The following is a 27915-nucleotide window of genomic DNA, read 5'->3' as shown; positions in this document are numbered from 1 at the left end:
TTGATTCCTGGAGCTGGCATTCCCTGGAAACCCCAGCCCTTCCCTGGAAAAACCCAGCCCACTTCCCTGCTCCCAAGTTTGGCAGGACCTGGCCACGCTCATGGAAGAGCTCAGCTTTATTCAGCTCAGTTTTCCAGCTACAGAGAGTCCTGCAGAGTGCAAGTTGTAGCTGTGCCTTCGTGGTCCTGACGTTTTGGGGTGTGTTGTTTTTTTTTTTAAAAAAAAGCCATTTCTATCAGAGATTTGGCAGAAAATTGACTCCACCAGCCCCATCCTGGCTGGCTTCAGCCAATGGATCCATGGCAGCACCTCTGCACCTGGCAGAAAGGGGGTCATCTTGTCACCCCAGAGCTGCCCACCTGGGAGCATCCTCCATCCCCACCTGCCAAGTTTGGGCTTTCTGAGCTGGTCTGCCCCACAGGTTCCAGCCCGTGGGGAACCAGAAGGGATGGCAGGGAGAGGGGGATGGCCATGGCAGGGTGCTGCCTCCAACAGCAGGGTCCAGAAAGATGGAGGGTTGCAGGAAGCTGGATGGTGGGAGATTGTGGGTCTCCACACCTGGTGCAGCAGGAAGCCAGTGCTGGTGTCAGAGGCTGAGACCAGCTATTTTCTCCTGGGTGGCAGAGCACCTGGGGAGACACAGGCCTCTCAGAAGAGAGGTCTTGATGCTGGGGTCATACTTAGGGTGGATCAGCATGATTCAAAAGTGGGGGTCTAATCCCTTCTCCCAAGTTACAAGCGATAGGACAAGAGGAAATTACCTCAAGTTGCACCAGGAGAGTGTTAGATGGGATATTAGAAGCAATTTCTTCCCCCAAAGGGCTGTCAGGCCCTGGCCCAGGCTGCCCAGGGCAGTGGTGCAATCATCATCCCTGGAAGGATTTCAAGCCCTGGCGGTGTGGTGCTGAGGGACATGGCTGAGTGGGAACTTGGCAGGGCCGGGTTAACGGCTGGACTTGATCCTGGAGGTCTTTTACCAACCAAACAAGCTGACGATTCTATTATTCCGAAGCATCCTTCTCCAGAGGGTGGGCACCGGGGCTGCGCAGGGGGAGAGGAAGATGCTCCGGACCGTCCCGCCTCGGCAGCAAAGCAGCACCGGGCCCGATGTTTCGGCAGGGGGCTGGGGAGGAGAAGGGGGGGACGAGCGGAAGGTGACAGGACCCCCTTTAGGGAGCGGGACCCACCGATGTCACAGCCGCTCCTCCTCTCCCCGGCTGCCTGTGGCTTCATCCCCTCCCGGGTTCGGCGGGGTCGGGTTGGACGAGGGTCCCGCTCCTCCCTTGGCTGGAAGGGCTCCAACCCCACCGCCCCCAGGTACCCCGGGCCCCAGAGCGGAACAATAGCAGCCCCGGCGCGGGGCGGTGCGGAGCGGGGCGGGCCGGGGGCCACCGCCCGCCCCCCCGCCGCTGCCGCCGCCCGCCCCCTCCCCGCCCCCCGTTCCAGAGGCCCCGCCGCCGCCGCACCGGGTCCATGCCCGCTGGAGCCCCCGCCTGCCGCCGCCCGCAGCCCCGGCATGGACGTTCGGTTTTACCCCTCCGGCCCCCCCGCCGTGGGCTCCCTGCCCGGTGCCGACCCCACTTGTCTCGGCCCCTTGGATTATTATCATTGCAACAAGGTACCGGGGGGGGGTTGCGAGGGAGGGGGTGGGTTGGGGGGGGGGGCTGCTCCGTGCGTCCCGCAACTTCTCCTCGGGTAGGAGAGGTGGGGGGGGGGGTGGTTTGTGGGGGGGGAAAGGAAAGGAAAAAGTGCCCGTCGGCTCCAGGCTCCCTGCGAGAGGGAATTTCGAAAGTGGTGTGGAAGCGGAGAGGGAAGAGCCGTCGGGTCCCCGGGAGGAGCCGCGGGCGCGGGTTGGGAGCGGCCGCGGGCGGGAGAGAAGCGTTGCGGGGAGGGAGGGAGGGAGGGGGGGGGCAGCGCGGGTCCCCCGGGGCTGCCGGTGCCAGCCTTCCTGCGGAGAGCTGGGTTGGGGGTGTGGGGGGGATTCGTGCCGCTTTTGCACTTCGGGAGCCTTCGATCCCGCAGCGTTGTACGCGGGTTTTTTGCTGCCGCTGTGGTCCGGGGCACTTGTTCGGGGTTGTTGCTGGCGGTGTTGTTTGGTACCTTCTCGGCCAGGCTGCGGGGCCGCCGCGATGGGTTCGCTGGTACCTCCCCGAGCTGGGGGGTTCCCACCCCCGGACCCCACCTGCCCGTGCCTCCCCCGGTGCTGTCGGTCCCAGCGCCAGGCTCGGGGTGTGGGTGCAACCCCCCAAAACCCTCCCAGCACGGTGAGGAAAGCTCCCCACAACCTCCACATCCCCCCCCTCCCGCTGCAGCTGCAGGGCAAAACACCCTCTTGTAAGGAGAGAGGGATCCGCAGGGGGAGGTTTAGAGAGCGCTGGAGGAAATTTCCTTCATCCCAGAGCAACCGAAGCGGAGGAGAGACGCTGTACTTGGGGATGAAGAGTTCTCTGCCAGTATCGCCTCCCTCACCCGTAGGTAAACAGCGCTGATGTTTCGGCAACAAAGCCGTAGGAAGCGGGGCCGGTTGGAGAGAGGGAGGATGAGCGCGATAAGCTGCAAGACATAACTCTGGCTGCATCCTCCTGGGCCGAATTCGGGTCATGGCAGTGGGGAAAAGAGAAAAAAAAAAAGTTAATACAAGGAGAAGCTGTTCTCCTGCCTTGGGAGTGCAGCTCAGGATGCCCTCGGTGTGATACTTGGGGATCAAACTCTTTTAGAAACAAGCGAAGGGAAGCCCGTGTGTGGTTTCCCAGATGCAGCAAATCAGTCTTTATCTACCAACACACGTATTTAACTGTTCTCTCTCATTTGGGTTATTTATCTCTTTTTTCTTAAGTTGGAGCAAACCTCGCAGTTCTCGTTCATTGTGAGGTGCCTGGTTACGCTCGAAGGGAAACAAATGGATCTCTTCTGTATCCACATGCTGCTAGTTTCAAACTGGTTTATTAGCATTGCCGTTGCTCTTAAAATCCTAAGGAGAGAGGGGTCACCTGGGAGCGGGTCACCTGGGAGCAGGTCACCTGGGAGCAGGTCACCCGAGCTGCTGCAGCATCAGCTGATCAAGTGCAAAAGCTGAAAGTCCGGGATGCTGAGAGCGTGTGTGGCTGGGAACTGTGGCACCCCCCGGATCCTGCTGCCTTTAGGAACCCGGTTTTACCAAGAAGTTGTTAGATGGGGGTATGATTTAGTTTGCCTGCTGGTTTGCCGTGCGGGAGCTGGGGCTGGGCAGCCGCGTGCCCGGCGCTGCCGGTCCCTGCCGGGGGGGCTGCGCGGTCCCGAGCCCCGGGGCACCCAGGGCCCCAGCCTGGTCAGCTCGTCCTGGCCTGAATCCCTGAGATTAGTCCCGGATTAGGCGATGGCGACTGAGCCGCGGGTCCTTGCTCTTACACGGAAGGGGAGGCTGGAAGGGAATCGCCTCTGCAGGGTCTCCGGGGAGCGCAGCCCGGGAGGATGAGTGGGTGCTTTGGGTGCTGGTGGATGGGGCAGTGGAGAAGAGCACCCCAGGTGCTGACCACTGCCACCAGATGCTGCTGTTGTCACTGAGACCGAGGATCCGAAGGCAGCGGGAGGAAGAAAGGAAGTGACTTACCCTTTGCTGATGTTCAGGGCTCTTTTTTTTTTTTTTCTTTCCTTTCCTTTTCTTTTCCTTCTTCTTTTCTCCTCCGAGTTATCAAATGTCACTTGTTTATGCACCGTGATGCACGTTTGTCTGTGGGATGAGGCTGCTGGAAAGAAGCCAGAGGTGAAATGGGGTTGACTTTGTTTCCCTGGCCAAACGCAGGTGTAACGGGCAGAACTTCAGCATCAAAACATGGCCCAGCTCGGAGCGTGTGGAGGGATCTCCTGCTGCCTTTGCTTTGGAGCACCTCTCCAGGCGGTGCAGGGTGGTGTACAGCTGAGGATCAGCCACGGGCAGGCTGGTATCCACTCCAGAGGGTGCTGGCTGAGCATTCCCATTTCTTGGAGCCACACGGGACCCTCTGGGAAACTCCAGAAACTCACTCCGGTCCCAACCCCATCGCTCCTGCCCGGTGCTGGTGGCTCAGCCACCTTAAAACATTTCCACTTTCAAAAGCTACAGAGAGTAGGGAGGGCTGGAAAAACTCAGCACTTCCACTGGTGGGTGCAGGTATCCCAGCTGAAATCCAGTTCTGGGAAGGAGCCGGGCAGGGAGCACTTCCAGGCTGTTTGCCATCCTCCTCTTCACCAGGTTTACGGAGGGGCTTGAAAGCCCTTTCATTAAAAGGGCTTGATTTGTTCAGGTTTGGCTTCCCTCCCCCAAGGGCTGCTTCATTTATTTATTTATTTGGGGGGAGGCAGGGGAGCCAGGAAGGAGGGTGCAGTGTCACTGTGCAGAGATAAGTCACTGTGAGCACAGCAGAGCTCTGCCCGTCGCCCGCGAGGAGCTCGCCGGGGGGATCTGCTCTAGCCCAAAGCATCCTGAAATGTTTCAGGAATTGAAAGGGAATTGTTTTGTGCACTTGCTGAACAGGATCCTGTTACCAGGAGGTCTCCCATCTCCCCTGCCTGCTGCACGAAGCCACAGTTTCTCTTTGCAGCTACAGAGGTATCAGCTTTTCCATTTTTAAAAGGACAAGGGGTGTTCAGAGGGATAATGAAGTGCGAGCGAACGTGCAGCCAAGGCATCCCCAGAAGGGCAGGATTTGCACCCTTTTTTAACTGCCTCCCTATTTTCCCTGCAAGGGCTGCCCACCAGAGGAACCAGTGGGGAGTGGAACAAGGGGCTGGACAACCATGGGTGGAGAACAGGGTCTTTCATGCCCTGGCAGGCAGGGTGAGAAGGAGCCTTCCCCTCTGCTGATGGTGTTCGGGGAGGAGTTTTGCTGCAATGGGAACGTAGGGGGAAAAGGGCTCCCCACGTAACACAGTCCCCAGCAGGTATGACCTTGCCATGACAGCTGGGAAGCAGAGCCAACCCCAAATTTCCCGGTGCCTGAGAAGCTGCTGCTCACAGCTTGGAAGACTGATGCTCCTTGGCAGGGTTTTTAGGGCTGCACTGGCCAAGATACAAGGGCCATATGGAGTTGACACCTTCCCGGAGCCACCCCAAAGCCTCCCTAGGGCACAAGCCTTTCCCACACCAGGGTGCTGGCCCCTCACCTCCTTCCTGTGGGCCAGATCCAGGACCTGCTCCATCATTGGGACTGCAGAGAAGAAACCCCTCTTGTGCTTTAGGTTGTGTTTCCAGGGACTGGGAGGTTCAGCTGGAAGCAGCATCATCTCTGCAAGGCATCCTCTTGCAAACTGTGACACCCATCACTGCCATTGGCCACCTGAGCCTTGCTGAAAGGAGCACCCACCTCCATTTCAGATTCCTCTCTTAAATATGGGTCTAAAGCCCCTTTTTTTTTTTTTGTCCCCTCTGGCCTTTTTCCTGGGACACTGGTACCTGCTGCAGGTACCTTGATGGGGAAGAAGAGCTTGTCTCACTGCTGCCTGGGCGTCGTGATGGTCGTTACAGGGAAGAGGCAGCAGGTTCCTGCACCTTGTCAGGGCTATTTTTGCATCTCCAGTTGCTTTGTGAAAATGTGGGGATTTTTACCACATAAGCTCTAGGGATGCCCTTTGCATCTGTATTTTACAACGAGTAAACTATGGAAAAAAACACACAGTTCAGTAACAGAGGGGCTCATTCTGCTCTTAGCAGAGCTTTAGCAACAGGGTCTGGCTGTGCTGGCTGATGCACCAGCAGGGACAGATTTTCCCAGATCTTAAATCATGTGGGTCCCCAAAGTACAGGAGGGAGTTTTTCCTCCTTAGCCCAGGCAAAATTGCTTTTGCAAGGGAGGCGTACGGCAGGAATCCTGCCTGAGCACAGTATCCCCTGCTCTTTTAGGCAGTGCATGTAGGGATGCTGGGCTGGGGTGCAGGAGGAGTGATCCTGCTCCCTAGGGGCAGAAATAAATTGAAATATAAATTCTTCTGAGTTCCTTCTGGTATTTTGATGCTCGGACTTGGTTGGCACGATGCCTGATTTCCACACAGGGCAATGATTGATGGAGAGGAAGAGGAGGACCCAGCCTGGGAATACCTCATCCTTGCAGAGCAAGCACACTGCTGTGACACTGGGAATGCCCAGGGTCCTTGGGGACCTCTGGCAATTAATGGGAGATCTGTGCTGGGAAGCCCTGCTAACCCTGGTGGCATTTTTGTGGGATTCAACAGCAGCATCCGAACTTCTCCCAAACCTTTCTAGCAGAGCTCTGTGGCTTTGCATCTCCAAACACACCCTCTCTCTTGCCTTTTCAGCTGCTAAATTGACCAAAACTGTTTTGTCAATACACCATCATAAATTATGGATAATTAAAATCTACTGGTCATGAGATGAGTATTCATCTGCAGCTGATGCTCTCTTCTTTTAAGAACCCTTCAGGAAAGGGATCTGAGCTGCTGGTACAAGCCTGGGTTGGTGTAGCAGGAGCATTTCTGTGGAACATTCTCTTTTGTTTTGACTTTTACCAGAAATTGTACATTGCAATGATAAACACGGTCCCTTTTTCATCGTTCCAGAGCTGCTTTGCCATTCTGGAAGATAAAATATATTCTTTTCCTTTTTACTTTCTGAGCCAACTCTGTTTTGAAGTAGCACAAATCTTCCTTTGGAGATGGAGGATTTTGGAGGGAGAACAAAATCCAGCAAATTTTCAAATTGGGGCCCATCTTGTTCTCATTTGGCAGGCAGCTCCTGTCAGTTTGCAATGTGGATTTTTTTTTTTTCCTTATTGTTGTTTGGTTGGGGTTTTTTAGGTCCTGAATATGGGCAAGGGCTTTCTCTGCAAAGTGTTTGAGCTCCTGAGTGGGACAACCCTGTGTTGTGCAGAGTGATCTTTGATGGGCTGCACAGCAGAAAACGTTTGAAGCTTCGTTTTGCCTTGGGCTTGAAGTCAGGGATTGGGAGCTAAATAATGAATGTCCATCCATTCATAGAAACTGTTGTTCTCTCTGTATGCACAGAGGGAAGGCTTTTATCTGTCTGTTTTGGGAACAATGAGAGATATTTTGAAGACCGTCTGACTTGTGTATAACATGTTTGTTTGGGCTGGTTCTGAATAACCTTGTCAAGGGCCTGATCCAGGAATGATAGTAGAGAAGGCATCAGGAAACCAAAATTCAGGATCAAAATTTTACAAGTTTCTTCATTTTACTTATGATGTTTCAAGTTGATTATAAACATTGCCCTGTAAATCAGTGGTCCAGAGCTTGTTACACGTTTGTAACCAAGGAGTAAATCCAGGAGCAGCTCTGGATTTACACCTCTGAGCTTGCAGCAAGTTCTGGGATCAGTTTGTGCATCCATGATACAGAAAATGTTCTGTTGATAAATTGTATTTTGCTTGTAACAGACCAGGAGCATCCTATAGTCTGGGTAGGGCATGGGTGCTGCAGGGTGCTGAGGAGGGCACCTGTCACATTTGCAGAGCTCCTCTGGGGTCCTGCTTTTTCTAGGTGGAAGAACAGGCACTGCTGGCTCCTTGCCTGGTGGTGATTGTCACCAACATGCTCTTTCTGTGGCACATGAAGAAAACCCTCTGTTTTCATTCTGCATTTGCACCTCCAGTGCTGGGTGCAAGGAGCAGGGGTGAGGACCACTGTGTGTGGGCTGAGGGAGCAGGAACAAGCTGGGGTGGGGGAGCCTTTACCCCTCCAGCTGCACCATTTCCCCCTATTACCTTTTATGCTCATCCTTTTTTTCTGTTTCTTTTTTGCAAAATGAGCTCTAAATGCTTTTACCATAAGTTGGGTGATATCTTTCAGTATAAATGAAGCATATAATTGTGTTTTCTTAACAGCTCTACATTAAAAATAAGTTATTGTGCTGCTAATGTGTTTTCCTTGACAATTTTCTATCCAGCAAGTGCAGTCTGAAGCTGTTGTGCACCGGGTTCTCTGCCTCTTCTTTATATTTTATTCTGCCTTTTTTGAAAGTCAGGCTAAAGTGTGACCGTGATTCCAGCCTTGGTACCATTCACTCCTAATGGGAGGTGTGAGCTCTAACGTTCCACCTTTGTGATTTTACACACAAGTTTTCATATAATTAAAGCTTATCCTTGAGGATGCACAGTTCAGCTGCAGGGGAGGGGGGGGCCAGAAATCTCCCAACAGAACTTCCCAAAACGCCCTCGTCAAACCCTTCTCGCGGTCAGAGCAAATAGTTAAAAAAAAAAGATTGCAACCGGTATGAAATCGCCTGGTTTTGCAGTTATAGCACCAGATTTCAATAGTTTAATCATCTACATCCTCCCCCCTCCCCTTTTCTTTTGTTTCCCTCTGGTGGTTTTGTTCTGATGGATGCTGTTTCTTGGTTGAAAAATGGCACGGGCCGCGCGTCGCCTGCGGGCGAAACCCTCGCGTCGCGCCACGGAACCTCTCCCCTCCGCCCTCATCTTTTGCATAGATTGCTTGACCTCTGCAGATAGAGTCAGACCTCTTCCTGACGAGACTGTGCCCTCTCAGTTCAGCTCAGTGGTGAACGGAGCTGTTGGGTAAGTGTTAAATTAGGGGCCCTGGACTAGGAAATGTTGTTCTGGGCAGATAATCGGAGCGGGGGTTTATGCTGGTTGCTGCGTGCAGCTCTGAGGAGCCTTATCTGCAGCAATCGTGTGTCTCTTGGTCTGAGGCAGTTTCTTGACCTCTAATTATAGCCTGGACACAGGAGACTGGATGGCACGAGTGTTTAAAATGTAGATATTGCCATTTTTTTCAGTTGGTTGAAGGATCCAGCTTCTTGCTCTCACCGTGTATTTTTTTTTTGTGGTTTCTTTTTTTTTTCTTGGTTTTTTTTTTGGTGTTTCTGTGACCCTCATAACCCAGCAGGAGCTAGGAAAGGGGGGCAGCAGCTTGGGGCCCTGTTCCCCCAGGAGGGTGGATGGTAGAACTTGCTGGGGCTCTGCCTGGAGCCTCTCCTCCCTGCTCCTGATGTCCTTCTCCACTTCTATGCAGCTGAGGCCACCAATCCCACCACCCACTCTTAGACTTAGGCTGTTTTGTCCCCCAGGACCAGGCTGCCTGTGGCCAGTGGATCCTGTTCCACCTCGACAGCCACGAGGAGCACTGTTTTGATCGGATTAGCCAGATCACATTAGCAGGTTTTCCTTCCCACGAAATCTCCCCGTGACTCAGAGTTTCCATTCCCGTCTGGACTCATCAGGGAGGCTCCATCCCCTTTGTCCCCAGCTGCCAGCCTGCATGCCATGCTCTTCCTCCTCTTGGCTTTAGAGAAAACCATTATCTTCATCTTCTTCATCATCTCTTTTTCCTTCTAGTGTAGATCTTGAGCTTGCCTGTTGTCAGGGTAGGAAGATGAGGGCTGTGTTGTGGCTCTACCACTTATCCTTCATGTGAACTGGCCTAGGTCTCCATCTCCAGAAGCAGCAGGTCATTTTGGGGTACCACAGGCTTTTGGGGATTGTTGTTTTGAACAGTTTGGTTTTTTGAACAGTTTGACCTGTCTCAAGCACTAAGCATCAGTTGCAAGAGACCCGGGTGCCTGGAGAGGTACAAACAGAGCCCAGGGCACCCTGAAAGGCTCTTCTCCTCCAAAGATATGAATCTTCATGATTATCCCTAGGAAAGAGTTTCAATTTCCAGCATGATTTACCCAGCAGTTTATTCCCCAAGCATCTTCTGACTCTCCTTGGCAAGGTGGTAGAGCTGTACAGCTTGTTAGGAGTTGTTGAGCCATTTGAAACCCCTCAAATGCAACAGTTTTAATGTGAAGGATGACCCTGTGAAAGGGGGAAGATGGGGCAGGTTGTGAGTTTGGCCTGTCCACGGGAGGACCTGCTGCACCTCAGCCCTGCTCCCAGCAGCATCCAGGCTGAGCTTTCTCCCCCAGAAACTGATCTCAGGGTCAGTGATGAGCTGTTTCATTCCACCTCAGCCATCACCTGTCCCTTATGCCATGGGGGGGGGGATGTTCCTGGGCCCCAGGGACCATTGGGACACTGGACCTGAGGGGTGGACAGTGTGAGCTGCCCAAGGTTGGCTTCTCTGAGTCCAGCACTGCTGCACCTGCAGAGCTGCCTGTGGGTTGATGCCGCTTGCTAGCTCTGAATTTTTTAAAAAAACATGTTTTGTTTCATTGCTCACAGTTGCTGACCCCTAAAATACAGGTTGTGGGGTTTTTTTCTTTTCCTCTGCCAAAAAAAATAAGAGTTTAGTTCCATTCCATGTTCCTCATTTTTCACGGGTGCTTCTTTGATCAGTGGGTGTTTGTAGGATGAGCCGTCTCGGCACAGCGTGTCTGCCGCGGGAACGGGATTTCTAGTCCCTCATGTCAGAAGAGGGGCAGGGTGCCTCGGAGCCCTTAGCAAAAAGGAAAGAAACTCTGACAGCGTGGAAAGGAAATGTCTGAAAACTTGAGGGGAAGTTCTGTGTGGGAGTGCTGAATTGAATCCTCTTGGTTTGTGCAACGGGCGCAAACAAAAAGCGCGTTTGGATGTGATCGGGGAGAAGAAAAAGCAGAAATACTTCAGGAGGAAGGGGGTGAGCATGAAGCAGGGAAGCTGGAGCTTGTTGTAGCACTGGGAAATACGTGTTGATCCCAATAGGATCCTGTTTTGTTTGTCCCTGTTAAACCCAGGGAGGCAGCTTTTCCCCTGATGCGCTATCTTGTCTCTAAATAGCGTTCAAAGGAGAAGAATGTGGTGTTGAAAATATCAGGCTTGGGGGAATGGCTGGTAGACTTGCCTGCTGGTAAGTGTTGGTGATGGAAGATCAAACAGCCCCTGAAAGCAGCAGAAAAACCACCCAATAGGCATGGTGGATCTCACCCTGAAGCCAGACAGGGAGGTCACATGAACTTCACTCCCTGGCTGTTTAGGAACCTGCCCTGGAATTGCAGTCCGGGCTTCTCTACCCCAGATGGATGTTGGGGACGTGGTGGTTTTCAACCTGATCAATCTGTTAAAGCTGGGAACAACATTTATTCGATGCCAAGAAACCCAGAATCGTGTTTTCATTGATAGGTGATAGTTTTACATTAATTGTTTTTTCCTCCTTAGGAGGCTGCCTAGGAGGCAAGACTGTGGGTCATAAAGCCAACTGAAGACCAGTGGGGTGTGTTTTTTAATTAATTAACAACCTGCATTTCTGTGTCAAGGTGGCAAATTAATTGTGGGTGGCTGTTTGCAAAGCAGATAGTTCTGTCGTGGCTGTGCCAGGAGGTACGTGGGGAGTATTTAACTGTTTGATTTAAATCAGACCAGGCTGTAGGTTTGAGTAAAAATATATTTAATCAATTTTTCCACTAAAGAGTTGGGCTTTGAAAAGGGGGAGAAAACTTTGACAAAATGGTCTTTTTAACTTCATAGTCTTACAGCCTTTTAAGTAAGGTGGTTGACATGTAGTGAGCTTCTTTTGGGGGGGAGGTCAAACCCTGGTGGGAATAACAACCTGCAACTTCAAGCACCTGTGGAAATGGGGCACCACGTTAGTGTGAGGGCTCAAATGGGACCAATACATGTTTAAAGTCATAAAATAGCTTAGTCTGGAAAGTGTATTTAAAATAATTCCAGTAGCACCTTCTGGGATTGAGATAGCAGGAGAGAAAAATATCAATATACAGCCTGCACCAGCAACGAGCTGTGGACTTTTCTGCTCTGAGAGTCTCAGTGGTGATGCTGTAATCAAATGCTAAGCAGGAAGTTTGTAATAAAAAGGGCTTTAGTTAGAATTAATAAAATGGGAAATGCCTCATTCTTTAGAAAACATGCACTATTGACTGAGGTTTAGAAACACATCCTGGAGGAGCAGGGATCCAATTGCAGGCTCCATAGATGTCTCTGGCATCCTTTCCCTGCCTGCCTCACTATTCCTATCAGAGCACAGGGTTTCATTTATTGTCTCTTTTTTTTTTGGCTGGAAAGGTCACAGTGTGCAAGTCTGAGAGGAAATTACTGAAGAGCTGGAAAGAAGAACAGCCTCGTACAAAATCAGCATCTCCTTCTCCCACTCTGGCACCTTCTTGATGCCTCCCCTTGCACCCAGCTTCCCTGCTCTAGGGCTGTGCTGGAGTCACACTAAGTCTCTTTGTGGGACTCCTGTGATGTCCAGCTGGACCAAAGTCTGTCTTGATGTTGATGTTGACAGTAGCTAAGGACTGACTTCCTGCATGTGAGGTGTTGCCTTTTAAACCCATGTGATAGAGAAGAACATGCCCCGTTTCATGTGTAACTGTTGGGTTGTCTCCAAGCTCCCAGAGCAGAAAATGAGAACTGACTTTGAGGGAAATACAGACCGGATCTAAATGTAAAGATGTGATAGTCATTATCAGAATAAGATGCTTGTATAATGGGCAAATCCAAGGTTGTGATAGAACTTATTTCTTATTTGGACCAAGTGTGATTCACTTTGAATCCTTCTATCCAATGATGTCCTCCAGGAGCTGGATGGGAAGCCACAGATGCAGTTTCCACTTGCAGGAAAGCACTGCTCTAAATTGATTGGCAAATGTGGGTTTCAACATCCTCTTGTCTTGGGCAATTTTCTTGTGATGTTCTCCAGTGGAGCTTCTCATTTGCCCCCAGAGTTGGAAATCCTGGGAAGCTCAGAGGATTTGGATCTGGAGCTTTAGCTTGTTTCACTGTCACTGTGCATTGAGGGTGGGGATGGTGCCAGCTTGGAAGGGATCCTCTACTTGGCAAGCAAAGGTCTGGAGAGCTGGCTGCCTCCTTGCTTAGCACAGTTAGAGCAGGAGGGCTGCAGGACCCAGAGGTGTTTGAAGAGCTGCTGTGGCTCTTTCCACCACTTGGTCACGAGGCCCAAGTGCCAAGGGACCAGATGTCCTCAGATGCTGTAGAAAAGGGCTGGTGGCTGCCATCCTGCTCTCTGAGCTTGCACGTGGTGGCAGTGTGGCATGGTCTGCAGGATGAGGGCTAGAGGGGCCACCTGAATCTGGTGGCCTCATCCCTTTGGCCAGAGCCACTGTCAAGGCCAAGGTGAAGATCCAGCCTTGTTTGGAATTTCTGCTGTTTTTTTTTCTGGGGGATAAACATGACCTCCAATATTAGTAACCCAACAACATCCAGGCTGAATTGGCTTTAAAATTACGATGTGAAGTTTGTGCAATCGAACGTTTCTGAGCACAACACCTGTCACTGGTGCTTTGTCTGAGGCTCTGAGAGGGGGGGTTAACCAAGGCCACCAGTCCCTTGGGTCCCTGCTTGGCCATTGCTGAGCGTGGTAATTTACGTTCTGGGGCTGGGGTGGCTGGGCAGGAGCTGCTCAGACCTCCCAGCCTGGAGCCCTGGGTGAGATGGCTTCCCCTTTGCTGTGTTTGAGCCACTGGCTTGGCTGGAGCACTTCAGTCAGGTGGGGGTGGGAAGGAGGTGAACAAGAAAAGCTGAATCCCCTGTCCACCTCAGCTGCCATTCAGCTTTCATTTCCCCTGGTCGGGGTTTCCCCTCTTCCTCACTCTCGTCCAAGTGTTGCTTCTGCTGCATTTATTTATGTTCCCTTTAGCCTGGGGGCTGTTTCAAGAGGTGTCTCTTTGCTCCGCCGGCTGTTCCTGATGCTTCCTTTTCCTTGCTAACACCAATTGTTCCTGCCAAAACCCATTTGGTGGTGTTATGTAAACCTAGAATCACACACTAACGCTCTGATCCCGGCGCTCCCAAACACGCCGGATCCGATTCGCCCCCGCGCTGACTCTGCTGCCTTCGGCTGTGCCCCTGGGGGTGGGATGTTGCTGGTCATGTCACCCCCATGCTGGTGGTTTTAGTGGGAGGCTTGAGAACCCCCTGGAAGCCCTCGGGGCTGGAGTTGACTCCGTCTGCCGAGCGTGGGACCTGCGGAGCAAAGCTTGTGTGGTGGCAGCGGGGGCTGCGTTGCTGCGCTTGGGTTTGCAGCAGTGTTGGTGGATCTGTAGCACCTTCCAGTACCTGAGGGGGCTACATGAAAGGCTGGAGGGGGGTTTTTTACAAAGACATGGAGTGATAGGACAAGGGGAAACGGTTTTAAACTGGAGGAGGGGAGATTTAGATGAGCTTTTAGGAAGAAATTCTTCCCTGTGAGGGTGGTGAGAGCCTGGCCCAGGCTGCCCAGGGAAGCTGTGGCTGCCCCATCCCTGGCAGTGTTGAAGGGCAGGTTGGATGGGGCTTGGAGCAACCTGGGCTGGTGGGAGGTGTCCCTGCCCATGCAGGGGGGGTTGAAACTCTATGGTCTCTAAGATCCCTTCCAACCCAAACCCATCAGGGATTCTGTGACTCAACGGCTGCGTGTGCAGTTCTGTGCTGGCTCCGCCAAGTGGCAGATGCTGCATCTCTGCCCCATCACTGCCCGTGCTCCAGGGCAAAGCCTACCTGTGCACTCCCCACGCTCACCACCAGCCAGCCGGTGGGATTTGAGCTCCTAGGGCATCTTCATGGAGATCCTGTGTTCCTGCACAGGAGGGTCCTGCACCTCCTGCTGGATGGGCACCTCTTCTGCTGTGCCAAATAGCGTGGGCCCCCCTCTGAAGTGTGCACGTTGTCTTGGTGGCAACGGGTTGTTTACCTGGAAAGGGATATTAGCAAAGATCTTAATGAATTTCCAAGTGCTGCTTAATGTGATTTGGCAGCCAGAATTACTAAAACCCCCCCACCAAATAAGCCAACAAACCAAACAAAAAAGAAACTAAACCAAGAACAACCAAGAGAGGCATCCACCACTGCCGTGTGCCCGACCTCTTCCCCATGTCCTCCACTGGTTTTGAGAGATTAAAAAGAGATGAAACCCTGCTGATCTGGCAGGTGATGCTGGTGAATGTTTGCAGGTGACTAGGGTAAATCCATTCCTCCTCCTGGTTTAGCTCAAGGTTTGAATTCATTGATCAGATTTGCCCAGGTTACACCTTTGAAACCTTCTCTGTGCCGACGAATCTGCAGAGGTGTCAATGAAGGCAGAACTTGCTCCTGGAGTAAAAAGGCTGATGAATTAACCAGCCAGAGGACTGCAGAGCAGCTCAGCCATCTCAAGACTTCATACCACCTGCAGCCCTGTGCCCACCTCAGCTCAGGGTTTCCCTGCAAAGAAGTAACCCCTGGAGCAGCAACAGCAGCAGCTTTGGGATGCTTCAGAAAAGGGGTACCTGTCCACAGCAGGTGTCTTCATGCTGCTTAGCAAAGCTGACATTTAAAAGGCACCTGCAGAGTTGCATAGAGTCCCTGTTGACCAAAGAGATCAAACGTGCTCATGGGAAGCTGGTGTTGGAAGCCGGGGGAGCCTCCAAGTGTGGGGGACCCACCATAAAACTGCCAGCAGTGGCTCCGTATGTCTGTGGTAACTTGGGAGGGGCAGGAGCCAAGGGAGTCCAGGAAAAGTTGGTGGCTGCTCTGCAGCTCTTTGCTCTCTGTCATTGAGGACTTGTCTGTCTGGGGAAGCTGTTAATGCTGACTTGGGCCACGTGTCCTTACCCTGAGAGACGTAGAATCATGGAATTGTTCTGGTTGGAAAAGGCCTTTCAGATCCTCAAGTCCCAGCTGTTAACCCAGGACTGCCCAGGCCACCACTAAACCATGAACCTCAGCCACATCTACACAGCTTTTAATTGCCACCAGTGATGGTGACTTCTCCACCTCCCTGGGCAGCCTGTCCCAGGGCCTGCCTGACAACCTTTTCAGTGAAGAAGCTTCTTCTCATATCCAACCATCTAGGCATCCAGACACTGTAAAATCAGACTGAAGACCGAGATGGATACAAGGCTTCCTTCCTGGGGAGAAAATCTGTTTGGTTCCTCCACGTTGCTTTGGATTTATATGACTGTAGCAACAAACACAGACCCCTCCCCATCATTATAGATGCTGGTGGGATGGGTAGGAACAACAAAGCCCAGTGGTGAGTCACAGATAAATAGGAATGCTTTCAAGAACATTAATACTTGGGAATAATTTAGAGAGAACATAGTTTTTCAATGGGCCAGTGGAACTACACATTTCTAGAAAGCAGGGGGGAAAGAGAGCTTGAAATTATATGTATTAAACAGAGCTTCCTTAACTGCCATTGAGCAAGAGGATTTTGAGGGAAGTGTTTTCCAGTTTCTTTACTGTGTTGCTGCACAAGCTGATGGTGGCCAATGAGTGTGTCTCCTTCAAGAGGAGCAGAAAATGAAGTTAAATTCACCACGTGGTGCAGGAGAATATTTGGCATCCATGTTTTGTGATGCTGGTGGTTTGTTTGAAATTAAGTTACCTTTGGATTTGCTTAGTTTGACTCTAAACAGGATAATCATGGCTGCTGTGAATATTGTTTTAAAGAAGAATATTGTTTTAAAGTGCTTTGGGGTTACATTAGTTGAGTGCAAAATGAATTCCTCCTCTGGAGCAAATAAACCCTGGGGGGCTGGATGCTGGGAGCTGACAGCTTGATGGGGGGCTGTGCATTGCAGGCAGGTCTCCAGGGGCTGGATCTTGATGTAATTCCTTGTGCTCCTCCTCCTCCCTCCTCCCTTCACTCACATTGCCCCAGCAAATTGGTTTGTGTCTGAAACTGGGAGGCACTGGGAGGGAGCCAAGACAGTTGTAAATGTTTTAAAGATGGTCTCCCCAGCAAATGAGTCAGCAAATGAGGAGAAAGACTTTGGTGAAATATCTTTTGTTTTCTCCTCTGAACACCAAGTTAGACTTGTGGTTTGGGGGTTTTCTTGCTTGTTTGAGGGTTTCCTTGCTTGTTGGGTTGTTTTCTGCCTCTGTCCAAGTCTAACAGTACCTGCTGGAGAAGAGAAGACTGAGGGAGGTGGATCTTATCAATGCTTATAAATATTTCAAGAGTGGGTGTCAGGAGAATGGGGCCAGTCTTCTTTCAGTGGTGCCCAGTGACAGGACGAGAGGTAACTGGCACAAACTTGAACATAGCAAGTTTCATCTCAAAATCAGGAGGAACTTCTTCACTGTGAGGGTGGCAGAGCACTGGGACAGGCTGCCCAGAGTGATTGTGGAGTCTCCTCTAGAGACATTCCAAACCTGCCTGGGTGCCATCCTGTGTAACCTGCTCTGGCAGAGAGAAGCCAGAGAGAGCTGAGTGCTCCCCAGGTGTGCAGCTACAGAATGAGCTGAGGCCTCTGAAAACTTGGTCCAGGTTGGTTTTCAAGCAGTACCCAGTGACGTAATAGAGCAAATATTAGGAGAACAACATCTGGTAGCTCTGCTGTCTACATGCCCATTGCAAACAATTTTTCAGACCTGTGTAAACATTCAGCTTAGTCACATAACAGTGTGGTAAGAGACAAGTGCAGTCAAGGCCACCTGCTTGCCTCTTCTCTTTCACACAGAACAATGAGGACGTGTGTCTGGTTTTGTTTCCAATGCATTAGGTGACACTTTAAAAGCAGCTAAATGTGTTAGAAAGAGAAGTCAAGATCTCTGTGCAAAGTTGTCAACACTTTTAAGCCTGATGCTGCAGTTAGTTCTCTATCTCAAGTTGTTAAACACGGGTGGGGGTGACTTGTGTCCAGTTTTGGGCACCTCATTTCAAGAGAGATCTCAAGGTGCTGGAGCGAGGACAGAGGAGGGCAAGGAAGCTGGGGAAGGGCCCGGAGAATCAATCTGATGAAGAACACTTGAAGGAGCTGGGAATGTTTAGTTTAAGGAAGAGGAGGCTGAGGGGAGACCTCATCAGTCTCTGCAACTACCTGAAAGGTCATTGTGGAGAGGTTGGTGCTGGTCTCTTCTCACAGGTCATTAGCGACAGAACAAGAGGAAAGGGCTTCAAGCTGCACCAGGGCAGGGTCAGACTGGACATTAGGAACAATTATTTCACAGAAAAAGTGGTTAGAGACTGGAACAGGCTGCCCAGGGAGGTGGTGGAGTCGTCATCCCTGGGTGTGTTCAAGGGTCGTTTGGATGCGGTGTTGGTGGATGTGGTTTAGGGGAGAAGTTTGTAGAGTAGGGATGATGGTTGGACTGGGTGATCCCAAGGGGCTTTTCCAGCCTGAATGGTTCTATGATTCTATGGCATATCTTGCTGGAGGGATTAGTTCCCAACTGTGAAGGGAAGGGGTTGTGTGGGATGTTCTGGTGGTGCCATTCTGGGCTCTGGAGCTCCTGCATCCTCCCTTGGGATGTGTATTCCCAGTCTTGGATGTGACACTGCCCCTTCTCTGTTGAAAAAGTGAAATGGAGCTGGCAGTTGGTGTGAAGCCATGAAACCACTGGTGGTGGAAGTGCTGTGCAAGCTGCAGCCCACGGAGCTTGGAATGCTATGGCAGGGATGTGCTGTAGGATGCAAACCTCACTGACTGCTTTGCAGGCAAGGCCGTGGTGGTGGCAGTGATGAGTCCCATCTCTGCGGGAGCAGAGGGGACAGATGAGCTCTGCTGGCTTCCTTTGTGGCTAACGTGGGTACAAGGCTTTAGGAGACTGCAACAATTGGGGTTGGATGTTAATGCATCTACTTGTGGTCCAGCAGAGTTTCAAGGCCCCAGCAGAAATGTGCTCTACTGAGCATGGAGCAAACACCAGGTGAAGGATGTCCCTGAGGTAACAGCAGAGATGGACAAAGAGCATCTACACGTGTGTACAGAAGGGAGGGAGAAATGATATTACTACCAGAGCCTTTCTTTCCAGGGTTGTTTTTCAGCTAAATCTCAGGGCTGTGTTCTGTCCTACCAGCACATCTGGTCTGTGATCCCTGAGACCCTGGTCCTGTGCTCTGTGTGCTGAGAGAGGCCAGTGTCTGACACGAGACTGGTCCTTTCTGGTCTGCTGCTGGGGAAATCATTGCTCTTACAAGTTGTGTGGCTTGGTGAGGTTGCTGCTGCTCTGCAGATTCTTCCTGTGCTTTGATGGGGAATTTTTTACTTTGGGAAATCATTAGATGAACCTAAGAAACTACAGGTGTGATGCACGTGAGCAAGTGTGGTTGAAGCTCCACTTCAGCTCCAGAAGACCTCTGGAGACATGGATGCCATTAGCATCCTGCAGCTACCAGAAGTTTGTATCAGGCTGCTGCATTTCAGCAGCACTGACTTCAGAAGAGGTTCTAAAACAAACAGGGTGGGTCAGACAACCCCGGTGAGTTGCAAAAATGGGACTGCAGACACCAAAGGGTGAATTCCACCTCTGAATTCCCTGCCACTATGGTCGATTAATTTGTGATGTGGTTTCCTGAAGCATGAGGCACGTGGCTGATGGTTGCACCAAAATCATCAGAGCTGAAAAATCCATCCATCCTATTCTTTCCTCCCAGTGGCCACACACTTGGGGAAACGTTCACATTCTTCCTTTCCCTCTGTGTGCAGTGTCCCATCTTCTCATCTGAGCACCAGGCTGCAGTGTGGCTGCAGCTCTCCAGGCTGGCCAGATGCTCCCTGGTTAGCCTGTCATCATGCTGCTTTTCCTTTTGGAAAACTGGGGGGGGAGAAATGGTCAAAGAGAAGCTCATCCACTTCCACACTCATCTTCTTTGCTGCAATGATGAGATGGTTAACAGGGAAGGGGAGCACTGAGCTGTTAAGCACTGTGCATGCTGTGTTCTTAATGCAGGAATCTCAGAGTTGGAGCAAGATCTGTGTTGTTGGTGAATATCATGGGCTGCTTGTCTGTCCTGTCTACATAATAACTGGGGTTTATTGGGGGAGGATAGTGCTGATTGAGGCAATTTCCCCAGTATGGTGAAGGAACAAGCACCTAGTGGGCAGTGGTATCAAGGAGGGCCCCCTGGTCCCCAGCAGGGACCAGCATGTAGGTGTTGGTTTGGGTTGGGGTCTCTGTATCTGTCTGGGGATGAGGGAGCTGTGGAGGAGAGGAAAGGATTAAAATGAATCACTATCCAACAGGCAGGTATGCGTGAAGAAAACAGACTTGTCTGTTGCATTGTGCTGGCGTGATGCAAAGGATGGTGAAGGTGATCAACTCTGGACCACTGTGGAGACCTTGCTCCTCTGCCCTGCCTGGAACTGATGGGGAATTCCTCCCCAACACAGAGGGGGTGTACCTGGTCTCCATCCCCAGGGAATCCTCAGTGGCCTGAAGCCTTCTCTGATGCTCGAGGCCTTCCTTTGCCTTTGCCATATTCAGTCATCTTGGGCGTCGATGGCTCATGTGAATAGGAAAGGTGACAGTTCCAGTTTACCCACATTCCTTAAATGTGATATGAGCAGATTTAATTTGAAAGGCAAAAATAAAATAAATCTTGAAGCCCAAGAGATGGGTGAGTTGAAGTGCTGGAGGGTATTTGTTTCCTGGCTTTAGTTTGATCCCTTTGCTGCTCCTACCACAAAGCCTTGATGACAGCAAGTGCTTCTCTCCACCAAGTCACTTCTGGTGGTGAACTAAATCATTCCATTCTGTTTTTTTTTCCCCCTCCAGTATCCAGTGTTCTGAGCTCAATTAGAATCAAACCCTTTTTCAAACCGTTCCTTTAAGAAAGCATTTAGTTAATAGATGATGCACAGCTCACAAAGCTTGTAAGAACCTGACATGGGGTATCATAATATTATGATATTTAGCAGCAAAACCTGCTGCATTATCAACTTACCTCCATAGCATGGAGGAGGCAGCAGCTGAGGCAGAAAAACTAATGCTTCAGGATGACAGAGCTAAAATTGAACTTGGCAATTACCGAGTGCATGATTCGCAGTATTGTGAAGTGAAGCTACTATATAAATCAGCTCCAGTAATCATAGGGTTTAAAATTAGGCAGTTACTATTAACTCTGCCAGTCTTAGCATATGCTGAAGAATTATAAAAGTGAAAGGTGTGGGGTATTTGAAGCTCAGGTTTAAAGTAAGCCACTTGAGCAAGCTCCCAGTGGGAGGATTTGAAGTTCATGGAGAAGTAAGGTTTTGGGTACTCTGACAAAAGGTTGTGGAACACATTTAATTGCACATTGCAGTCTAATCTTTTGAATGCTTAACATCCTTTAGAAAGCACCTTTTCATGTTCCCAAGACTTTCACAGTTCACAGAGGGTAGAGTGATGATTGAATTTAATTTTTTTTCTCTCTCTTACACATTTATTTATTATTTTATTTCTCCTTCTCAGAACAGCACTATTCAAATAGTTGGCAGAGCTCTTCAATGCCAGGCATAGAAAAAAGGGAAACAGCAGGATAATGTTTTAAAACCATTATGGGGAAGTGAAAGGCTGCTCTGAGCACAGCACAGAAATTAGCAACTGCTATGATTGCTAAATTTTCATTCAATGCAAAATTCATGGAATTTGCTGCTGTGAAAAATACGGGAGTCAACTTATTTAATAGGATCCTAAATTATGTAGGATGCACAAATATTTTATGTGGGGCACAGAGCTGCGTGTGTTTCTGTAGGAGAGGAGGAGCTGGAAGCAGCTCTGCTGGGGTCAGATGGTTGCTTTACTGCCCAGTCCTTGCTCCACTGGTTCGTGTTCATGTTTTCAACTTAATTTTTGGAAAAAAAACCCTCACTGTTCTGGTCTTGGTGATGCAGAGGGAGGGACTTTTTACAAAGACGTGGAGGGATGGGATGAGGGGGAATGGCTTGAAACTGGAAGAGGAGAAATTTAGGTTATACATGAGGAGGACATTCTGCAATGTGAGGGTGGTGAGACCCTGGCCCAGGTTGCCCAGGGAAGCTGTGGCTGCCCCATCCCTGGCAGTGTTGAAGGGCAGGTTGGATGGGGCTGGGGCAGCCTGGGCTGGTGGGAGGTGTCCCTGCCCATGCAGGGGGTTGAGACTGGATGGTCTCTAAGGTCCCTTCCAACCCAAATCAGTCTGAGATTCTGTGATTGGCTGTGATAATTTGTGCATAGGTTTATCCCCTTGGGAAACTTTCAAGGGAGGCTGTGGAAGGCACTGCTGTGGGGTTCACACCCCTGGCTCTGGCCTCGCTGCACCGGGATGAGGTGTCACCCTGCACAGGCACTGGCAGCAGCCTTGAGCTTGTGGCTTTTATTGTCAGGGCTTTGTTGTCCCTGAGTCGTTCTGAATGAGCTGCAGTCAGTGTTGGAGCGAGGGAGGAGGAGATGACACAGGATCCCTCAGCCTGGCTGGGGTGGCTGCGAGCAGCTCTTGAAGGATGCTGTGGCACCTAATCTCATTTTAGATGCCTCAGTCCCTGGTCCCTCCCTCCCTCCGTCCCCTTGGGGAAGGTGGGCTCTACTCTGAGGGACTTTTCTAGCTGGATGCTTCTCCTGCTAGTGAATCTAAAACCTCCATTGGTCAAGTTTGCCCCTGCACCATGCCCAGGCAGCTCCTGCTAGGTGGTTCTCATCCCTCTCTCTTCCTTTCCATGCCTAATGTTCAGATTCTAACCTGAGTTACATTGACTTTTGTGGGATTTCTTTTTCCCCCCTTGCCTCCCATCCTGTCCATACCTTTTTGCTTGGCTACAGCCAGGTCTGGTTCCAGAATAGGGAAACATGAGTCTTGTTTCTAACTCCAGTAAAGTGGAAACGTTGCAGCAAATCTGTGCTTTAGACTTTCTTTACTTTTAGTCCCCCCATGTGTCCTGATTATTTAGTGCAACTCATTCAGCTGGTGTTTTAGAAGATGCTCATGCTTTGGCAGGGGGAAGGTTTGGATGAGCCTGTCTTTCCTCTCTCCTTTTTTCTTTTCCTCTCCCTTGCTTTTTTCAATGGAGAAATGGGAGGAGTGGTGTACAGCAGGACCATGCTCTGCTCCTGGGTAATGTGCAGAGGGCACAGAAGAGGGCTTTGAGAATCAAAGTGCAACCTGATCAGATGGAGGGCTGGGAAAGTTAACACCAAGAGCTGTTTGGGTGCTGCTCTGGCTGTGATTACAGAGTTGGTCGCTGCGCTCTGCGATAAAGATTGAGGACTGTGAAGGTCACTGTGCACAGATGAGCCTATTTACCATCACGTTGGGACTTCATATTTTGGAAATAAGCTCTGTTATTTGTCTCACCAGCAGCAAGGCGTTACCTTATCAGGCAGAGATAAACCTTGCTGCGTTCTATGAAAGGGTTTTGAAATATATAATTTCCAATTGGCTGATACAGGGTGAATTGCCCCCGTTCTCTCTGCCAGTAACTTCAAGATTCACGAAGCATTTATCAGTACATTTAACACTTCCATTGAAACTATGTTTCTGAGGTTATGGAAATGAGCTACAAATGAAAGTCACAACTCAGAAAGCAGGAAACATGCCTGTGAGTGAGGAAAAAGCTGTCACTGGCATTGTGAAGAAAGAGAGGTATAAATAGGGCATTGGGTTAGAAAGCAGGAAATCTGCGTGCTGTGGGTTTTACTTGGAATTTCTTCTGGTGACCCTAGATAAGATTGTTAACCCTTCTCTCTGCAGCCAGTCGTACGTGCTCACTGAGGGGCTCAGCTTCTGGCATTTGGGATTGTCTGCCCGAGGAGCTGTTTGAAAGTGCAGCAGCTCCATCAATCATGGGCGTGTGGTTTTCGTGCGTAGGAAGGATGGCTTTACCAAAGAGACTGGATTTCTCAATGTTTCCTGTAGAGTATAACTCAGCCCCGTCCCCACGCTGGGGAGGAACAATTTTAGGGCAAAGGCTCTGTCCTTACAAGTGGGGAGGGTGGGAGGCACAGGTACAGTGGCAGTTCCTACTGCAGGTGGACGTTGTGCAGTCGATGACCACGACTTCATGGTCGGTTTTATAGGGAAGGCAAAATAAACCGCATGAATCAGGAGGGACTTTTTCATATCTCCATGGTGGACCCAAGAAGTCCCTTCCATGTGAGCCACTGCAGTGGGTGTCCATGTGTGTTGGTCCTTGTTTGCAGTCTGCTGAGAAGCACAAGTGAAATGGCCCCAGTCCTGACACGAGGCTGTATCCTGGGAGGCAAAGCCCCCCAGAAAAGGGCAGGTTTCTGCCCAAAACACTCCAGTCTCTCAGCCTCCTGTCAGCACTGCTGAGTGTGCAGCACATCAGCAGAACATGCTCTGGTGTTTGTCACACTGTTCTGTAATAATTGTGTTCAAAGTGGGGGTTTTTTAATAACGTAGACCAGACACAACAATGGGTGGGGGGAAACCATCCAGGTGGGTGGTTGCAATGGGAAAGCCAGAGAGGCAGTGCAGATTGTTACCACCAAATGAGGCACTGGGCAGCATCCCACCCAGGGGGAGGTGGGGGGATCATGTCCTCTAGGTTTGGAGATGCAGGCACTGGAGCCTCCCGGGGGTGTAAAAACCAATGTGCTCCGGAGGGGATGCTGCCTCCCCTCCTGCCCACCACCATCTGGAGGTGCTTTGCATGGTGGTGGGGTCCCATTTCTGGGGATGACCCAACACTGCTCCACCAGCCAGATGGGAGGATGCAGTCAGGGAGCAGAACCATCCCACCGTAGTCTTCAATGACCTAAAACCCACTGAAAACAAACCAGCTCTATGAGCAAGCCTGGCCTCTCTGACACTGATGCTTTCAGCTCCCAGGCTGACAGCTCCAGAGTGTAAGTCAGTCAGAGGGTCATGTGGGTCTTCAAGAAAATGACAAGTGGCTATGATAGTTCTGACTGTTACAAGTTATAAATTTGGCCTAGGGAGTTATTTCAGGCTTCTGCAGTCTAAAATTGTCTCCCAGCCTGAAATCACATCTCAAATAGCAATAATAACCTCCAATCTCTCTGATCCCTGCGTGCTCTGTAATAAACAAATGGTGACTTCCCCAGAGATGTCACCCCAGGACCTCCAGCATCGAGAAGCCCGTGTCTCACAGATGAGATGCAGGAATGGGGGGGGTGTCCTGAACAGCTCATGACTCTGTAAAAGTTGGTAGTAGTATCTGTTATTTGTCTTGGCACTGTTCTCTGAAGGTTAAGAAAAAAATAAAAAATGTGATGGATACTTCAGGGCTGGGCAGGGGGATGGATCAGCTCTTGCTGGCTGAATCTGAACCTTTCAGAGGAAACCATGAAGGAATCCCCATGTTTCTTGCTCTTTGATGTCCCCTGTCCCCGTGCACCATCTTGCTGTGCATCTCAGTGTTTTCATAGGAGCTTCCTTATACCCAGCCTTACAACCTGGTGACTCAGGGCAGGGACTGACTTTTCTGCCTTTGACTACAACTTAAATCCCCCAAAGCTGAGCATATTTGGAAAAGATTTTATGCCTCTTGTGAGGTCTTTTGCTGAAGCTGTAGCTGAAGCTGGTGGGGACAGAGCAGTCACAGCCCCTCCTGAGCAAAAGCAGAATTTGTCTCATCTCTGGAGCACGTGAACATTTGCTCCGTGGGCTGTGCTGCAGCTCGGGCAGGTTGTTTTGTTTCCTGTGGTGTCTGTGTTGCTGTTGAGGCAGTTCCCTGAACCTCCTGTTTCTCCCGGGGCTGTTTGCATGGCAGGTGTTTGCTGTGATAAAATATTGACAGGGAGGAGGAAGGAAGGCCTCGTTCTCTGTCTGTCCCTATCTCTCGTTGTCTTTCAGGTGGGAGGTACAGAAAGGGCCACATCTTGATTTTCAAATGAACCAAGGTCAAGATAGAGAATCTGGAGAATGTCTAGAACGTCAATATAACTGTGTTTTGGTGCAGCTTGAGATAACTTAGATCCCTGCTTTTGCTAGGAGCTGGATCTGCTCGCTGGCAGGTCTGTCTGGGCATGGATGGAGGAGCAGGGCAGAAGGTGTAGTGGGCAGGGAGGTATCCTGGGATGTGTGTGGGGTGTGTGGCAGCATGTGCTACCCTGTGCCACTGAGCAGGATGTCCCAGCAGCAGAAGGACCCATACCTGCCCTGTGCTGCCTCACCAATGCAGCTGCTCTTCAGATGCCCCCAAACGCAGCATCTCCATGCTCATGTTTGTCTTTGTTGCTGCCTTAAACGATAACAAACTGAAAAAGCATCATCAAACCCTCTGAACTCCTTGAAGAACAGAGCTGCCCACTGACCTCTGGACTGCCTGGATCCTTCCAGCACAGCATGAGACCCCAAGGTGATTCTTGCCCATCCGTGGCAAACTACTGACTACTACCACTACTGTGGCAAACAGTAGCCACAGGCTGAACCCCAAGCCTTGCCTGAGAGAGCAGGGCTGGCAGGCGAACAAAAAGGGTGTCAGAGCACCACCCCTGTGACAGTGGAGCTGGGTGAACAGCCCCGTGGGACAGTCTGAGGGCCCTGCAGGCAGCAGGAAGGAGATAAACAGGCGAGAGGAGGAGAAATGGTGAAGGGAGGGTTGGGGAACTGGGACGACAACCGGCGTTCGTGTTAGTTATAGACTCGTGGCGTTGCTGGTGTTGAGCTTTTACCCAACCCTGTCCTGTCTTTTCTTCCTGCCAGCTCTGATTTTCTGCCTCCACAGGCTGAGGCTTTGCCAGATGTAGCTGCAGATGGAGCACAGTGTGTGTAAGGACATTTAGTATTCAACAGGGATGTTGAGTATTTAACACCGTCCTGTAACCTGCAAGCAAGAGATCCTCTCCCCTCTGTCAGGTTGGGAAGCCAGGACCTTGCTCCATCATGGTTTTGATTCCTGCAAAGAAACATATTGGATATTCCTTCCCCTTGCCCCCTCAGAAAATGATAAACCCTGATGCCTCTGGACCAGCTGCTTTGTGGGGTATTGAGCAACAGGACCATGGGAAAACCAGGAATGAAGGGGAGAAAACCTGATAAAACAAGTGTGGGTGTTGGGGCTTTCCTCTGGGAAGAAGGAACCTTGCTGTAACAAAGGCAAGACTGAATGGGTTTTGAGGGGAACTGGGGAAGGGAATCACTGGGTTGACACATCAGGATGGCTTCCAGTGAGACCAGTGCTGCAGGCTGCCCATCCAGCGCAGGGCTCAGGGTCCTAGGCTGACCTTTGCTTTGCTCTTTTTTTGAATACAGAAACTGAAAAGAAAAAAAAAAAAAGCCCTGCTTTTGTCTTAATTGAAACAAAAACAGGAGGTGAGCGCCCCAGAAACTTTGCTGTGCACAAGCTTTAAGTGGCTGTGGTTTTTCTCTCTAGCTACAACTATCTGATGAACCATTTCTGTTGGGTTTTCTTTTCTATTTTTTCTTATTCTCTTTTCCCTGCACGAAGGCAGAATTTTTTTTTTTGCTGGCCAGTTTATAACTCTGCTGTTTCCAGCTCTTGCCATTAGTGGTGGTGTTCATGCTTGGTGTGAGAAAGTGTGCTCTGAATCCACGTGCATGTGCCAGGTCTGAATGTGACCTCCAACAAGGGTATGAAGTGAGTCTAAAAGCTTTTCTGCAGCAGTGTGTGTGTGCGTAACACCCCTGGGTTTGGTATCAGTCTTGCCTGATGGCTACAACATGAACTACAGGATGAGGGTTGCAGGTTGTTGTGCCCAGCCAGCTGGGCTGGGGTTTCCAAGTGCCTGTGGGAGTTGAGAATGTCCAGTATGGTCATAAGTCTTCTTATCATAAGTCTCCAGTCTTCTGCTTAGAGTTAAGTATCTGCTGAAAGTTAAACAAATGTTCAATCACTCTGAATACTGCAGAGAGACATACCTATGCTCAGCTCAAAGGTGGGTATTGAAGCTAAATCTTAGAGCAGAGGAGATGAAATTAAACATCTTCTGTAGCTGGAAAATGGGAGGTCCATGCTTTCTCCAATATTCTAAAATGAAATTGTGTTAACAAGGTGATACTCTTCAATGGAAGAGTTTTGCCTTGTTGCAAGCATGGAACTTGTTGAGAAAAAGGTTTAGCAGCTTTCTCTGATTCAAGCAAGTGATATTCTAGCTGGGGTTATCCTTACAAGAAGAGTTTGTTCTCTGCAGCCTCAAGCAGTATTTAAGTGTCAGTACCAAACTACTAGTATAACAGAAACAGAGAATCAGAGAATCATCTCGAGTCAGAAGGGACCCATAATGTTCATCAAATCCAATTCCCTGCTCCTTGCAGGACTACCCATCATAAAACAGAGACTGGAAATGCATAAATCCTGTCTAAACCTTTGACTCTGGCATTGCCAGCAGCTGAGGGAGTGCTGACTCTTAGTGGAATACTTCCTACACTTGGTCACGGTTTTTTCACGGGCCTGATTCTGGTGAGGATGTGCTGAGTGTTACTCGT

General features: G+C 50.4%; 1 protein-coding gene across 1 annotated transcript in view; it reads left to right on the top strand.

Moving 5' to 3' along the window:
- Positions 1–1472: 1472 nt before the first annotated feature.
- Positions 1473–27915, top strand: part of TOX2 (TOX high mobility group box family member 2) — a 147353-nt gene continuing 120910 nt past the window's right edge. The window contains exon 1 of the mRNA XM_051633513.1: positions 1473–1618. Within this exon, the coding sequence (XP_051489473.1) occupies positions 1517–1618 (102 nt within the window). The 5' untranslated portion in view covers positions 1473–1516. The remainder of the gene's footprint in view (positions 1619–27915) is intronic.

Source organism: Apus apus, chromosome 15 (assembly GCF_020740795.1).
Source record: "Apus apus isolate bApuApu2 chromosome 15, bApuApu2.pri.cur, whole genome shotgun sequence".
NCBI lineage: Eukaryota > Metazoa > Chordata > Aves > Apodiformes > Apodidae > Apus > Apus apus.
This window is presented reverse-complemented; position numbering and strand designations above follow the sequence as displayed.